Source organism: Pseudorasbora parva, chromosome 24 (assembly GCF_024679245.1).
Source record: "Pseudorasbora parva isolate DD20220531a chromosome 24, ASM2467924v1, whole genome shotgun sequence".
NCBI lineage: Eukaryota > Metazoa > Chordata > Actinopteri > Cypriniformes > Gobionidae > Pseudorasbora > Pseudorasbora parva.
Genome location: NC_090195.1, coordinates 29,253,133 through 29,270,345, shown reverse-complemented (window position 1 = coordinate 29,270,345; position 17,213 = coordinate 29,253,133). Strand labels below are relative to the sequence as shown.

Sequence of the window (17,213 nt, the reverse complement as noted above, 5' to 3'; positions counted from 1 at the left end):
TCTATCAGCAGTCTGCCTTTTTAAGGGCCGTCTCAATCGTAGAATCCAGTGCACTGAAACGTTTTCTCTCCCTAAAAAGTCCCACAATGCACCGCAAAACCCAGGGTGCATTGATGCTCACTTTGCTCCCTTAATGGAAGTTCTGAAGCGCGAAACTTAAGTCACGCGAGCCAACTCACTAAACATAACGACCAGTAACGACACGCGATATGCGTTTTTAAAAATATAAACCATTCGTTTATTATACTTCAGCATAAATGTACATCATTAGAGAGTAATGAACACAATCTAGCTAACATTTATTTACAACTGAAATGTTGCACGAATATATGTAACAAGCAAAGTATGTATCATAATGTACTTTAAGTAACATTATAATTTATGTCAGAAAGATATCAGCTCTGCTGTTGTTCGTAAATACCAGTAATGATGTTGTACAATGAGGACGTTGTCACGTTGCTGGAAATAAGTCATCAGTGTCACAATGTGCAGTGAGTCAGCGTCCTTTACTGTCCATACCAGTGCCTGAATTTGTGTACACGATACACTGATTCACGAGCTTGGGAGCTAGGGAACTGAATGAGACGTGCCCTGTCTGTTACCGAGTTGATGTTTTTAGCATCATGCTGTTAGCTTAGCATCATTCTAACATCAAACTCCACTAGAGTCAATTTAGAGTAAAGTCTGCCATCGTGTATCAAGTGCTATTCGTGTGCCATGAGAAGTTGCTGTTCATGTGGAAGAGTTCAAATCAGTGACTAACGAGGGTATAGGATGGGTAGGATGGTCCTGTCTATGTAGACAGCAAGGTGGCTCACTGGGTTTTGGAACCAAGCTTACATTTTTGTGCATTATTAATGAATGAATCGCTCTCGAGGTGTTTTTTTCTAAATGACGGTTCTGACCCCCAGTCGAACCCTCATGGGCTGCTCCTCCCCCAGCCCCTCCTCCTCCTCCACCCCCCCTCCCCGGTCAGGGTCCACCAATGCCAGCCGCTGCTATAGGTGAGCCCCTCCTCCAATCCCATCGCCAACGACACAAAATCCGTTCCGGCCAGCACCGGCGTTACCGTCCCACCGTCCTCCTGTCTGTCTGTGGGTGTCAGAATGGGTCACTGTTGGGGATGGTGGTGGTGATTCATTGTTATTTTGGGTGGTGGTTTTGTTCTTAATCAACCTTTAAATCAATGAACTATGGAGAAGTTTCCGAACTGCATGAGTGTATTACTCATAATTCATAAAGGACATATGGGCAGATTGTGTTGTTTGATAGACTTAATCACGCCAGAGACAATAACTATAAAGATAACTATAACGTTTTAATAATCATTCTAATTCCCCGAGAATAGGGAAGTCCATATCATAACTATAGAGATGATGTGAAATAGGAACAATATTTTTGGAATTACTTTCAGAATATTTTTTTTTTCTAGCTGATTAACGATAAAAACAGCCATTCAGAATCCACCGGACTTTAAAGAGCTTGAGCTTTCGACGACAAAACAGAACCTTAAGTTAACATCATGTTCGCCTGTTAAAAAATACTTGTGTTCCTCTTTTGTAAGTGCTTTGGATCAAATCTAAAATGCTTAAATGTATTTAAACATCATATCCCATAATTCTGTTCATTAGAACAGGTCTTCACTGGCTCCACCAGGACACAGTGGAATGAGCGGTTCATCTTGAAGCGAGATGTTTTAATGTATTGTGTTCGTATCATATGTCACTGGTGAAGGCCTGCGGGGCCACAGTGATGTTTGTCCACTCTGTTTGTTGTTCGCTTGGTTCCGGCCATCTCTATCAGGGAGACCGTGTCTCTCTGGGGCTTCTCTGTTATCTGCCACTGTCAACAGGAAATGTCCCTGTAGAGGAAATCCCATCTGCAGACTGTAAACACACATTATATTACCAACTCAATGTGGTACTCTTTCTCAGGGCATTTTCTAACTTTGTTCATTTTATTGCAGGTCCTGTTGTAGTGTTGTGTAATTATTATTTGTAGTTATTAAAGTAAAATGGCTGTTTTCTGAGGTTTCATCTGATGTTGGGTTTCTCAAGCCTAGATTTTCTTTGTGAATCTGGTGAAACATGTCCAGGCCAAAATCAAAATAACATAATATAACATAATACGCGACCCTGGACCTTAACATGAGTCATAAGTCGCACGAGGTATATTTGTGGCAATAGCCAACTGTATAGGGCAAAATTGTCTTATTTTTCCAAAAATCATTAGGATATCAAGTAAAGATCATGTTCCATGAAGATATTATCTAAATGTCCTACCGTAAAAAAAAATATATATAACAAAAACATGCTAGTAGTAGTAATATGCATTGCTAAAGACTTCGTTTGGACAACTTTAAAGGCGATTTTCTCAATATTTAGATTTTTTTGCACCCTCAGATTCCAGATTTTCGGCCAAATGTTGTCCTAGCCTAACACACCATACAGCTATGGAATGCGTAATTAATTCAGATTATGTATAAATATCAAATTCCAAAAATCGACCCTTATGACTGGTTTTGTGGTCCAGGGTCACATATAATATAACACAATGTTTTACTTATGAGTTATAAATTATTTTAAATTATTCAAATTAGTAAATGTTTTATAAAACTACTTTTTTGCCTTATTTTGAGGGAAAATACTTACTTAATGTTTGTGTAATTAAAATAACGGCACAAATGGCTTCCCTTTTTTAGCCAACGTGTGGTCAAATCGATTAATACAGATTATTCGCATCTAACTTAAGTTTGTTAATATAGTTTGTGTGTGCGTGTGTGTATATATAGTATATTCTGAATGGGTATGGAAAGTATTCAGACTCTCTTACATTTTTCACTTTGTTATATTGCAGCCATTGCATAAAATCATCATAAATAAAAAAAATATATATATGTTCTGTGTTTTTCTGTCAATATGGGGTGCTGTGCGCGCATTAATGAGACATTTTTTTTACTTAAATGATTTTAGTAAATGGCTGCAATATAACTGAAAAATGTAAGGGGGTATCTAATATTTTGAAGAAATACATATTCTTTAAAATATATTTATTTTAAGTTTGTTTAGCAAAAGAAAAATTCATACAGGTGAGTAATGATATAATTTTCATTTTAGGGTGAATATATAATAGTTTATTATATATAATTTTAAAGGCAATTTTTATTTTGGAAGTAACTTTAATTACTTAAATTAATTAAAATAAAAGTTTGTGTGTGATTTATATATATATATACACATAGCAGAATAAAGAAATTGTGTGAGAGTACAGGTTTGTAAATGATGAACCAACCCTTTAATCACCAGCACTATAAAAGTATGCGAAGTATAAATTATGACCTGGAATTGTGCTCGACATGTTTCGCTAGATTCACTCTTCTGCCTATTAGTTATTTCCTCAACTGAATCTGTTAAACTATTCTCTGGAAGCTTTCCTTGTCTGCTGTATGTTTGTAATTCACTGGCCTGTCCTGGATTTTCTCCTGTCTTTGTACCTCCTTCTCTGGGCACTAACAGCTGTGGCAGCCGGGCCAGGGCTCGGGCCCATCCCCATGTCGCAGTTCGGCACGATATCTCGACAGATCTCCCGACACAACTCCTCCACCTCCTCCTCCGTCTCCATGGTTTCCGCCACGGGTACATACCGCCGAGCCCCGTCCGTCTCTTCCCAGTTCTCCCTGCAGCAGCCGCACGTTAACGGGGGCACAAACGCAAGTAAGAGACGAAGAACGCTGCACGAATATACAGACACGTTCAAAGCCACATCAAATTCAATCACGCACTTGACAGCTGACTTCCTGTAAAATTTCAAATCAGCAATAGCTAGTGGAAAGCCAAGCATCTTTAAACCCAGTTATTTTAGGCCCCGTCTGTGGTGAAGGGAACAGCCTGTCTCTTCCCACAGGTGTGCGGCCGTACACACTAATGTCATTATGACCAGAAAAGCCTCAGATTTATGATCAGTGAGAGCACAGGGCCAGTGGCCACCTGTTTATGAATGGAGATTTATCGTCTCCTACGCTTTAATGCCGAGACTTTAAATCCCACTGTCAGATGTCCATGAGCATTAGAGTGAATGACGGTCATATCGGCAGCAGACATGAATGAGAGCGTTAATGAATCACATCATTCATGCATTCATTTGAACAAACTGGCCACTATCCCATCGTCTGCTCACAATGTGGACGGTGGGATTATATTATATGTTCATTTCGTCTAACTGTGCAACGTTTTGTTGTTTTGTTTTTCTGAGGTGAAGTGTTTGCCTGCCGTTAGGGGTGGGCGAAATAAGAACAATTTAATCACAACTTTTTATTTAGATTTATGATGATTTACAGCACCGTTCCAAAAGTTAACGGTCAGTACGATTTTTTTTTAAATAAAGAAATAAATACTTTTAATTCACAAGGATTAAATCAAATAAAAAATGACATTTATAATATTACAAAAGATTTCTAATTCTGAACTGAAAAACTAAAGGTTTCCAGCATTGATAATCATAAATGTTTCTTGAGAAGCGAATCATATTAGAATGATTTCTGAAGGATCATGTGGCACTGAAGACTGGCGTATTCAGCTTCGTATCACAAGAATAAATTACATTTTAAAATACAAAAAAAAGTTATTTAAAATTACTATTATTTTGATTAAATAAATGCAGACTTGATGAGCATAAGCACAAAATCTTACAGACCTAAACTTTTGAACGGTGTTTATCATGATATGCAATAATCATTTATGGGGAAAAATTTAATAACCATTTCACTGCAAAGTAAAGGACTTTTACATAATTAAAAAAAAAAAAAAATTATATGAAGCAGATTTGTCAAAAATCTGGAAAACCTCAAAATATTTTTTTATTTTATTTGTATTTTTTTTACATTTAAACATTCAGTCCTTGAAAAAACTATGGAAATGAATACAATCTTAAATGGCAATTTTAATATATGGAATTAGTGTTTATAGTTATGAAAAACAATAATTTACCAGATTAAAAGGACTTCTTGTGATATAATGATTACACCTTTATTTGGTAACGCTTTATTTACAGTGTTCTTGTTGCACGTTACATGTAATTATGCATAATTTACTGTTGTTACTCAACTAACCCTATAGTAAGTGCTTGTAGTCAATTAAGGGGGGGGGGGGGGGGGGGGGTGAAATGCTGTTTCATGCATACTGAGCTTTTTACACTGTTAAAGACTTGGATTCCCATCCTAAACATAGACAAAGTATCAAACTAATGTTGGACGTTTGATGGAGTATTTCTGTGTCAAAAATACTCCTTCCGGTTTCTCACAAGTTTCGGAGAGTTTTTTTCGAGTATGGGTCGGCTTGACGTTAATAGAGCGGAAGGTCCTTGTATGGGCCGTACGGGCTCTTCTTCCGGTAGGGTGCGCGCGCGCACGACCAGAGCGAGAGAGGAAATGCACGCCCATAAACACTGCTCTCACTGCTGTCTCAGGACTTCACTAAATCAACAACGTCACTAAAGAAGTGTGTTTTTGATGGAGCGGTGACGATAAAGGTTCACGATCGTGCTTTGGAAGCAGGTGGTGAGTAAAACTGCTTCAAATGTCTATGCTGTTGGCTATCGTCGCGTGAGTAAACAACACGATCGTATAGTTAATTTATCAATGGAGCATGCGATGTAACTTATGGTGTGTGTTTAAATACATTTGTTTAGCTGACCACTATAGGTGTCTGTTTGTTCATTGTTAAACCACCCAAACATAAAGCTAGTGGACGTTCACACAATGCACATTCAAATGCGCTACTCCATTGTTTTTCTATGTAGCACTATAACAGTCTGACGTGCAAAACCGTTTTGCTTGCTACTGCTAAGGTTTAGTCGCATACAATAGTCCATAAACCAAATCATGTCCTCACAATCCACAAGTAAACAAACACAAATGTTGACAGGCCACTAAATACAGTACATACCACAGAGACGGACGTCCTGCTGTTGCTGCTTCTCCTGTTCAATTTATTTCAGCCTCCGGATCTGATTCTGGATCATATATGTATTAGTTGAATCTGATTGATAGCCATGGTATATTAGAGTAACGTTTTATTTTCCATGCTCGACGACGTCAGCTTTCAGAAGCTCTCGTGCTGTTGCTGCGCGCTCGTCATTCTTTAGCTCCGCCCACACGATACGCCTCCAAGCGCTCGGTTTTTTTCCGGAAAGACTCTGTACAGCCTATATTTCTTTTATAAAAATAATAAAACTAAAGACTTTTCGAAGATATGAAGGATGCAATACTACTCTATAGGTACTCATGATTTACATGAGATTGACTGAAACTGAGTGTGTGTCTCCCCCCCCCCCCCCCCCCCCCCCCCAACATTACTCAGTACTTTAATATAATTACACTAACAATAACACTTCTAATCCTTTTACACTTTTTTCACACTTTCACTATAATTGCACAAACAATTACTGGGTAATATTAATTGTTTACTTACTATAGGGTTACTTGCTTGTAATTATGCATAATTTACAAGTATTACTATAGCAAATACATGTAACTGTCACCTTAAAGTGTTACTAGAAAGTCAGAAATTCATTGTTTAAAAATATGAGAATGCTGCTGATTTATCTGTTATTTGAGGTCAAATGACCGGTCAGTCTTTCTATATCTATCTAGGTTTCATATTCCTACAGGATTACTTTCCCCACCTTTATTATGTGGGACTGATGTTTTTTTTTCGTCTCTTCCTCTTCCTGCTTTTTTCTCTTTTCTCTTTGTTTCTCCTGCTCTTTGACTGTGTGTGTGTGTGTGTGATGGGTGGTGTTCAGTGTCTATGGCCCCTCCTCCTCCGCCCATGCCCCAGCTCACCCCACAGATACCGCTCACAGGCTTTGTGGCCAGAGTACAGGAAAACAGTAAGTCTGACGGCCACCGCTCCCCGGCGTTCTCACCCTAGCATGTGGATGCGTTAGAGGTTTACTGCATGCTCCGCCCGTCTGTTTGTGCTGAAGTAGTCATTGTTCATTGTCGTAGCGACTGCAGGTCAGAGTGCATGCGTATTGCCATTGTATAATTCAGTACACTACAACAGATCGAAACAAAGCCTTTCTTAATGCCTTAAGCCTGTTTTCTGCACACAAAAAGTGTGTCACACATTTACATAAGTGTGTATTGCTTTATGTAACCTTAAAGAGGCTTACTAGACTGTTTGGAGCAAGATTTTGTACTTGAACGTTTTGTACTTGAGGCGCTCATTGTTTTGTTTTTCTGCTTTACACATGCTCTACATTTTCTTTTCCATTGGGTTATATTCAATGGCAATAAAGCGTGCCTCATATATAAACTTCCCCTGTGTGTGATATTAGACACCGTTTCACAGGCTACTTTTGTTTGATTTGTACCCAGCAAGCTTCAGGTAGGGCTGAACCACACTGATGCACCATGGGAAGAACTGAAAGCTTTTATCCCGGCGTTTCGTCAGTCATCAGAGCAGAGCCCTTTGAGTGCACTATCTTACAGAGAGAAGCATAGGTTGATGAAGTTGTCATTGTAGGTTTTGTCTTAAACGTCTATAAAGTGTTTTTTGCTGCCCTCTCGTGATGCCTTCTGGAACTGTGATGAGTTTGCGAGGTAGTCTCACAAAAAATATGAGCACAAAGTCTGGTCAGTTTGCTATTTTGTGTGATTTTTGAAAATGGAATTAATTTTTTGATTAAGTTCAGTTCATATTGTTTTTTTTTTATGTGCCATACAGGGCCAAGTTTATCTAAAATATATAGAAAAATTCAAGAAAAAATTGTTATTTGTACTTTGGACCCAAAAATATAATGCTTTTCTAAAAAAATAAAGGCAGCCATATATTTCCATGTATAAAAAACAACAACATTAATATAGGGTGAGAATGTTTTAGGTGTCATGTTATAAATAATTATATAATAATATATATAATCATATATATAATTTTATTATTATCATTATTATTTAAAGAAATTGACAGATGAAATTAATATAATTGGTTAAATGAATAATTAAAAACTGTTGATTTTTTTTTATCAAGCTACTGTATGAAAATAAAATGTATGAAATTTGAATATTTAATATGTATTAAGCTACTATTAGAGTATTTAATAATCTTTTAATAGCTTTTATTTTTATGTTTGTCATTTTTGTTATTTATTTTTTGTAATTGTATGTGCTTTGTAATTTTATCAGTTTTTTATATTTCTATTTAGACTTCATTTACTTAAATATATATATACAGTCTTGTTCAAAATAATAGCAGTACAATGTGACTAACCAGAATAATCAAGGTTTTTAGTATATTTTTTATTGCTACGTGGCAAACAAGTTACCAGTAGGTTCAGTAGATTGTCAGAAAACAAACAAGACCCAGCATTCATGATATGCACGCTCTTAAGGCTGTGCAATTGGGCAATTAGTTGAAAGGGGTGTGTTCAAAAAAATAGCAGTGTCTACCTTTGACTGTACAAACTCAAAACTATTTTGTACAAACATTTTTCTTCTTCTGGGATTTAGCAATCCTGTGAATCACTAAACTAATATTTAGTTGTATGACCACAGTTTTTAAAAACTGCTTGACATCTGTGTGGCATGGAGTCAACCAACTTGTGGCACCTCTCAGCTGTTATTCCCTCCATGATTCTTTAACAACATTCCACAATTCATTCACATTTCTTGGTTTTGCTTCAGAAACAGCATTTTTGATATCACCCCACAAGTTCTCAATTGGATTAAGGTCTGGAGATTGGGCTGGCCACTCCATAACATTAATTTTGTTGGTTTGGAACCAAGACTTTGCCCGTTTACTAGTGTGTTTTGGGTCATTGTCTTGTTGAAACAACCATTTCAAGGGCATGTCCTCTTCAGCATAGGGCAACATGACCTCTTCAAGTATTTTAACATTTGCAAACTGATCCATGATCCCTGGTATGCGATAAATAGGCCCAACACCATAGTAGGAGAAACATGCCCATATCATGATGCTTGCACCTCCATGCTTCACTGTCTTCACTGTGTACTGTGGCTTGAATTCAGAGTTTGGGGGTCGTCTCACAAACTGCCTGTGGCCCTTGGACCCAAAAAGAACAATTTTACTCTCATCAGTCCACAAAATGTTCCTCCATTTCTCTTTAGGCCAGTTGATGTGTTCTTTGGCAAATTGTAACCTCTTCTGCACATGCCTTTTTATTAACAGAGGGACTTTGCGGGGGATTCTTGAAAATAGATTAGCTTCACACAGACGTCTTCTAACTGTCACAGTACTTACAGGTAACTCCAGACTGTCTTTGATCATCCTGGAGGTGATCATTGGCTGAGCCTTTGCCATTCTGGTTATTCTTCTATCCATTTTGATGGTTGTCTTCCGTTTTCTTCCACGTCTCTCTGGTTTTGCTCTCCATTTTAAGGCATTAGAGATCATTTTAGCTGAACAGCCTATCATTTTTTGCACCTCTTTATAGGTTTTCCCCTCTCTAATCAACTTTTTAATCAAAGTACGCTGTTCTTCTGAACAATGTCTTGAACGACCCATTTTCCTCAGCTTTCAAATGCATGTTCAACAAGTGTTGGCTTCATCCTTAAATAGGGGCCACCTGATTCACACCTGTTTCTTCACAAAATTGATGACCTCAGTGATTGAATGCCACACTGCTATTTTTTTGAACACACCCCTTTCAACTAATTCAACTAATTGCCCAATTGCACAGCCTTAAGAGCGTGCATATCATGAATGCTGGGTCTTGTTTGTTTTCTGAGAATCTACTGAACCTACTGGTAACTTGTTTGCCACGTAGCAATAAAAAATATACTAAAAACCTTGATTATTCTGGTTAGTCACATTGTACTGCTATTATTTTGAACAAGACTATATATATATATATATATATATATATATATATATATATATATATATATATATATATATATATATATATAAATAATAGAGAGTAATATAATCTTATTTCAGTGGTCAATACAACATTTCTAATTTACATTTAATCTAATACTTATTTTTCAGCCTTTTTTCCCCAAATAATAAATAAAAAATTTGTACAGTTTTAGCTCTAGTTAACAATACCGACTCTTCTGTCAATAAAAAGAATACAATGATTTTAATTATTTCCAATCATACTTATAAAAGCAAACTGAAATGAAAATACATTATGTATTAAAATTATTGTTAAAAAAAAGGTTTAATTAAAAAAAACAATTCACCGTCACACTTTCCACAATTCATCAAACAACCCTAAATGGCGTTCTAGGTTGAATGTATGGAGTGTATACTGTGCATTATGAGGCATTTTTTTGGCTGCTGTGTTTAACTTCCCTGTTCCGTCTGGTAAGTATTCATATTCATGAGTTCCTTCATACAAATACAATAATCTCCCCAGATCCCATAGATCATAGATGTGTGTGTGATGTGTGTAATCCAGCGTCCGGCATGAGTGTCTCCAGCGGACATGAGCGTTGCTCATGATTTGCATGTCTACTAACCAGTCTCTGCATGAGAGCGTTTGCATGGATCTCTGCCTGGATGGCATGGCCAGCGCAGCTCCCAACCGAATGAATGCCTCTGATTGTGTGTTAATGATCTGACGGTGTTGTTTGATGGGTGTGCAGTTGCAGATACTCCGACTCCACCGCCTCCCCCTCCTCCAGATGACATCCCCATGTTTGACGAGGCTCCGCCTCCACCACCGCCGCCTCCAGCCGACTATGAAGATGAAGATGCAGATGCAGCTGTAGTGCAGTACAGTGACCCCTATGCAGACGGAGACCCTCAATGGGCCCCCAAGTCCTACATTGAGAAAGGTGAAGTGTTTCATATACCTAGGGCTGGACGATATGGCCAAAATTTATATCACGATATATTTCTTAATTTTGGTCGATACGATATAATTTCGATATCGATATGAACTATGTAAAAGCTTTAGAAAAACTACCAAGAACTGCCACAAAGGATTTCTGTACCTACAAACTTCTGACAAATTAATTTGCCAAGTCTATGAAACCTCCTCCTATAAAACTATATAATATTTTAGAAATAAAAACGGTACAAATAAATTAATGTTCACCTTTTATTTGTATTTAGCCTTTATACGAACAAGAAATGTGAAATCACCATCAAATAAACAAGACTCTCACTTCGCAGACGCAGTTTATTGAGCATTTTCTTTTAAGTTATAAATTTCAGTGAAGAACGATTCATAGCTCTATATTCTCCTTTTATGCAAAACTATACCTTTATCTACTGATGCACAAAAAAATAAATAAAATAAGACTCAATTCAGTGGCCTATTTGTGCTCTGTTTGAGATGAGTGCACGCTGCTTTTTGCAAGGCTTTAAACAGGAGAAAATGATACATTTTCGTGAAGCCATGTCTGACCGTCTTTCACAAGCTTTGAAAGGTAATTTAAACGAGAATGAACGCATTGGTGTTAATACATGACATTGTGTGCAAATGTGGAAAGTATTAAAACAAATGTGCCACTTTCCTCTTACATAAATAGTCTACATGGATTATTTGTAACGCTTGGCATCGTATTGTTAGACATTAGATTGATGCATCTATGTCGATGTATTGTTACACCCCTAGTCGGCACCTCTCCGGCACAAGTTTAATATCAGCCCCATTCGCACGGGATTCGTATTATCTGGGGACCTCTGGTGATTTGTAATAATTGCAGAGAATGTCTGTGATCTTAATCCCGTGCGAATCGGCCATGTCTGTAATTTGTAAAGTAAAAATTCCCCCGCAAATTAGCCTACTACCATATTTCGCCGAACACCGAGGTCCTGTGATAACATTAGTCCCGTGCGAATCGACATCTCTGTGATTTGGCCAGGATTAGGCGGATTGTATATACTTTTTGCAAGCTTTTTTTCTCCCTGTGAGCATTTCTATCTTTATCTTTCACGAAGAATAAAGTCTGCATTCATAATGCGCACCGTTAATTCCCGTGCAGCCGCGCCCACACGGATTATACTTTCACTTTAGAATGAGTATCAATTTGAGAGTAATCTGATTGAATGGTGTGTTTAATATTAACATCAATACTGTTCTGAATGAAAAACATAACAGAACAGTATAGTACAATGACAATCTTGTTTAAATAGGCGCTTTTACATTTAGTTTTGAAACTGAATCTTCCGCCGTATATTGTCAGCTTCCTACTCGTGATAAATGAAATCTGATTCCTGCCGCTGGTCTGAGCTCAGTTCATGGCGTCTGTTCGCTAACTGAACGAAATTATATTTATTTATTAGGCTACTGTAAAATAATCAAAACGATATCTATGCCTGTTTATGATTTCATACAGCTATCTATAACGAACATCATATCCGGGAGAAGTCAGTAAATTCGAGTAAAATCACAGGCTTTGCTTATCCCGTGCGAATGCGCCACGCAAAACTCAGATGTGGAGGAGTCATTTCTAAATCACAGAGGTCCCTAGATAATACTAATCCCGTGCGAATAGTGCTTTAGATAGACGAACCACTTCCACGCCACTAAAGAAAGTTAGTCTTTCTTCTCTTATCAACTATTTATTTCTCCTTACTTGTGGAAGCTCGTTCAGTCACATTTGTGTTGCGGTCAGGGAAACTCTCTTTGTAGCTAGAACGTGCCGCGTTGGATCTATCAGCCTACTACTACTGCTGAGCACTGGCTGCGTGTCCGTGGTGTAGGCCTACGTCATCACGCAAGAAGCCAATCGTGTTCTGCTCTTTCTGATGGCATGCGCCCTGAACGTCAGTCATATCGAAATATCGGAAATGTGTTTAAAAATCATATCACCGTTATTGAAAAAAATTATATCGCGATATATATTGATATTGAATTATTGTCCAGCCCTACATATACCTTATTAATCTGCAACAAAACTAGGGATGTGCGCAGTGACGAATTCATTCATGTTTCAATTTTGCAGCATACTAGTCTGAAACCGCAGGAAAAGCTCGACATCCTGCACTGACAAATAGCATATACATTATTTAAGCGTATTCGCTTCATTGGGATGTTGATATAGAAACTGTAATCCGATATAATATTTCATACCGTAGTGTACTGCATAATCAGTAATCATTTTAATCTGAGGTTAAATTAAATTTGGATTTCCGCTGCATATATACACTTTTCAAAATAATCTTTTTAAAAATCTTTTTAAATTGTTTTTAACATAAATATTAATATTTTAATTGATATTAACATATTAACGTATTTTGTTTATATTAACATTTATACATGCGTATTTACAATTACAATTTTTATATATTCATTAACATACATTTTATATATATATATATAGTTACATAATTTTAAATTGACAATAACATGTATTTTGTTTGTTTATTTTTATTAACATATACACATATTGACACATTGAAAACATTGTATTTATTAACATGAACTAAATATATTTTTCATTATTGTTTTTTATTATTATGTTTATTTGTATTTGTTACTAATTATTTTTATTAACATTTTTAATTGTATTAATGTAACGTAACAATCTCTTTGTTCTATTTTTTGTATTATTATTTTTAACATTACTTTTTTTAGCATGTGACATTTTATTGATATTATTATTATTATAATATTATGTTTATTTCAATTGATTGACAGTTTAACAATTATTTTTACCGTTGTTTTGTTTTTGTTATTTTATGAAACCAACATGTAATGATTTATGGACGAGTTGTAGTAGTTACACTTTGTTTTTATTGTTATTTTATTAACATATGTAACTAGCATTTTTTTGATACTGTTCATAATAATAGTATTAATACTCAGCCAATCAGATTCGAGAACCAGAATGAAGTGTTGTATAATAACTAATATCGTTCATCGTTACAGTGGTCGCCATCTACGACTACATCAAGGATAAGGACGACGAGCTGAGCTTTATGGAAGGAGCCATCATCTACATCGTCAAGAAGAATGACGACGGCTGGTTCGAGGGCGTTTGCAACGGCGTCACGGGTCTGTTTCCTGGAAACTACGTCGAATCCATCATGCACTATGCCGACTAAAGGGACTGAACTATCATCATAGATACCCGAACGATGATATCGTGAACACAGTATAAACCGTGAACAAGGATACGTGTTTGTTCCTGGCCGATCGTGAAAATCGATGAACTTTACTTTGTGGTGATGGGTGGATGCGGGCAAACGGGATGGACCAACTATTCGGAGGAAGTCAGTGTACATAAAATGAGAGTTAGCCTGTGGGGTTTCCGTAGTGAATGTCAATCACATAATCTTCAGCAGTCAATAACATGTGAACATGTAAAGTAGATGATTGTTTCCACTTCTTTTGACATGTTCAACTGATTTATTTGTTTTTTTACCTCCTCTCTTCAAAAGCATTTGTTTGGACATTTTGGATGCTCATTTTACAAACTTTTTCATTTTAATGTTTTATCTAAAGCACCATGTCATTGCCCCAAAGTGTATCAAAATCTTAACGTAAAGCATGCATACAAATTTTCAATATGTAACCTAAACATTAAATTCCATTCAGCTTCCATCTTTGTATTATTTACAGAACACTTTATTTTAAATAGGCATTTGTAGACTACTTGTGTTTATGCTCTAATTTTAGTTAAACATTGATATGAACGTTTTTATTAATTTGGTTAATGAATGCAAAGCACAGAAAGTTTTTATGTTTCCACAAAGACTCAACACCGTCTCCCTCCATGTTCATAATTTTAGTTAGTTAATGCCAAAATGACTCAAGTATTTGCTGCAATGAACAAACATGAATTCTATGTAGATAGCTTTAATGTGTAAGCTGTAAAGTATCTAAAGTCTCTAATCAGTACAATTCACAGTTCTTAATATGCTGGACTCATCTTTTGTGCCATGGTCTGTAGCGAGTGACTGGCGTGCCGTATCGTACAGTACAGTACAGAGAGCAATGAACGGACGAGTCTTGAGATGTGAACTGGTGTAGTTCCTGGACTCAGGTCTGGCATTAATCACCCTTTCTTTGAGCTGTTTTAGGAGTCGAACTGTCTGAAGCGATTACAGAGATTTCATTAACCGCGTCTGACCTCTGTCAGTCATTTCAGGAGTTTAAAGCTAATGCCTTGAGACTTTTTTTGTCATACTGAAACATTTGAAGTGTTCCAACTGAATTCCATCTGCGCTGAAGCTCGTCTCAGCACAGAAATTGTATTTATAATGTTAATTGAAATTTAATTGTACAGTCTTTTATAATAAATCATTCTATGTAAAACCTTAGTCTGTGAATTTACTTTTTTTTTGGATGTTTTGTTACTTTCATGAGCCTGAGCCAAATGCATGCACCATACATCAAAGATATTCATGAAAAGCTATAAAATAGAGCTAATAATTGTCTTTATAACAAATAAAATGGTGGTCACACTAAATATAAGATGTTTTGTGAGATTTGCAGGTTTTTGAGTAATGCGGTTTTATTTGCTATAACTCATTTATGTTACAGGCAGGCGGTAAATAGTGTTTTTGAGCTGCTGGTGCTGCTCTAGATGGATTAGGAAAGCATGAAATATAACAATTATTCAAACCTTTATTGGAGAAACACTAAATAGATCTACACTACTTTTCAATATGAATGCTTGTTTCTGCCTAAAGATAACGGCAACTTTATCTCAAATGTTCTTTTTTTTTTCCGACAGAATTTGCACAAATATAAACTACATAACTCATAATTCAGAGAGAATTTAAAAAAATTGAGGAACAAAAAAAGTCCAAAAAGTTTTCATGGCTCAAGTTATACATTTATTTAAACAAATCTGGAAATAACTCACTTTTTTAAAACAAACATATTAAAAAAAGCTGATTTGTTTTAAATTGTAGTTTAAGAAACAAATACACTTATAATTATTTCTAAATTGAAATTTACGTTTCATTTATATTTTAAAACTTCTCCATATCACCACAAATCAAACTGATATTGTATTTTGCTTAAAGAAACATTACAACTTTTTTTTCTTTATGACTTTCATCATAGAACATTTCCACATCAAAACTTTCCAACTCAATACCATACTGACAGAAAATAATCCCATTATCAATCATGTGATACAATATAATATTTACAGGTATGCATATTTGTGTAGTATTTGTTCCACCATCTTCATGATTTAAATACTTTACGCACAATTTGTTATGTATACAAAAACTGTTTATTTCTATAAAGTATGTCATATATTTAACTAACTTTCTGATAATCTTTTATTAGTATTGGTATTCATTTTTAATAGGGTTTTTATAGGTTACTATCACCGTTCTCTAAAAATATCTTGTGGTACTATATGCACATATGTTTTGAATTATTGAATACGAAATATGGACTAAAAATCATACTTACCAAATCCCTCCAACATGGCAAGTGATCATCCTGTGGATCCAGTTCAGCATGGCACAATTTCTCCTTTGATAATCAGAAATGTTTCTGAGCAGCAAATCATCATTAGAATGATATCTGAAGGATCATGTGACACTGAAGACTGGGGTAATGATGCTGAAAATTCAGCTTTAATCACAGGAATAAATTACATTTTAATATACATGGCTTAAAGGTGGGGTAAGTGCTATCTGGTAACCATTGTTGATATTTCAAATCACCAAAACAAACACGCCTCTACCCCCAAAAGGGTCTCTGGCATATTGTGATAGCTCCGCCCCACACATACGTAACCCAGGCAACGACTATGGCAGAATCTGTGTGTAACTAATCCAGGTCGAATATTCAATGAAAAAGTCACCCCTTCCATCACAAAAACACAAACCGTTCTCATGAACAACTCAATGGCCCTCATTTATCAATCTTGCGTAGAAACGGGCGTATATGTTGGCGTAAGATTATGCTTACACTCCTCTCACCGCCTGATTTATGAAGCTGTGCGCACCTCTGCAATCCAGGTGTACGCAATACTTGCCCTTGATAAATGCCGCGGCTGAAAACGATCGTCATTAGAATAACACGCCCCTATAGATTCAAGTCTCCACCTCCCCCACGCCCTCATTTTACACCATGGACAAACAGAAGACGGCAAAGAAGCGAAACTTCTCCGACGTGGAGATCGGGCGCGTCTCAATCATCTCACTAGTCCACTAGTCAGGGCACTGATTAAGACATAAGTCAATGGGCTGACTCCCTGATCAGTGCCCTGACAACTGAACTAGTGAGATGATTGAGACGCGCCCATCGAGACATTTACGAGGGAA

General features: G+C 36.4%; 1 protein-coding gene across 9 annotated transcripts in view; it reads left to right on the top strand.

Annotated features, from left to right (window-relative positions):
- The window catches only part of abi1a (abl-interactor 1a), an 80,871-nt gene extending 65,631 nt beyond the window's left edge, over positions 1-15,240 (top strand). For 2 of the 9 annotated variants that reach the window (XM_067435611.1, XM_067435610.1), the window contains 5 exons: positions 912-1,004; positions 3,516-3,713; positions 6,802-6,888; positions 10,613-10,804; positions 13,849-15,240. In XM_067435611.1, the coding sequence (XP_067291712.1) occupies positions 912-1,004; positions 3,516-3,713; positions 6,802-6,888; positions 10,613-10,804; positions 13,849-14,024 (746 nt within the window). In that variant the 3' untranslated portion in view covers positions 14,025-15,240. The remainder of the gene's footprint in view (positions 1-911; positions 1,005-3,515; positions 3,714-6,801; positions 6,889-10,612; positions 10,805-13,848) is intronic. The other 7 variants (XM_067435614.1, XM_067435613.1, XM_067435618.1 and 4 more) reach the window with 4 other exon arrangements.
- Positions 15,241-17,213: the final 1,973 nt, after the last annotated feature.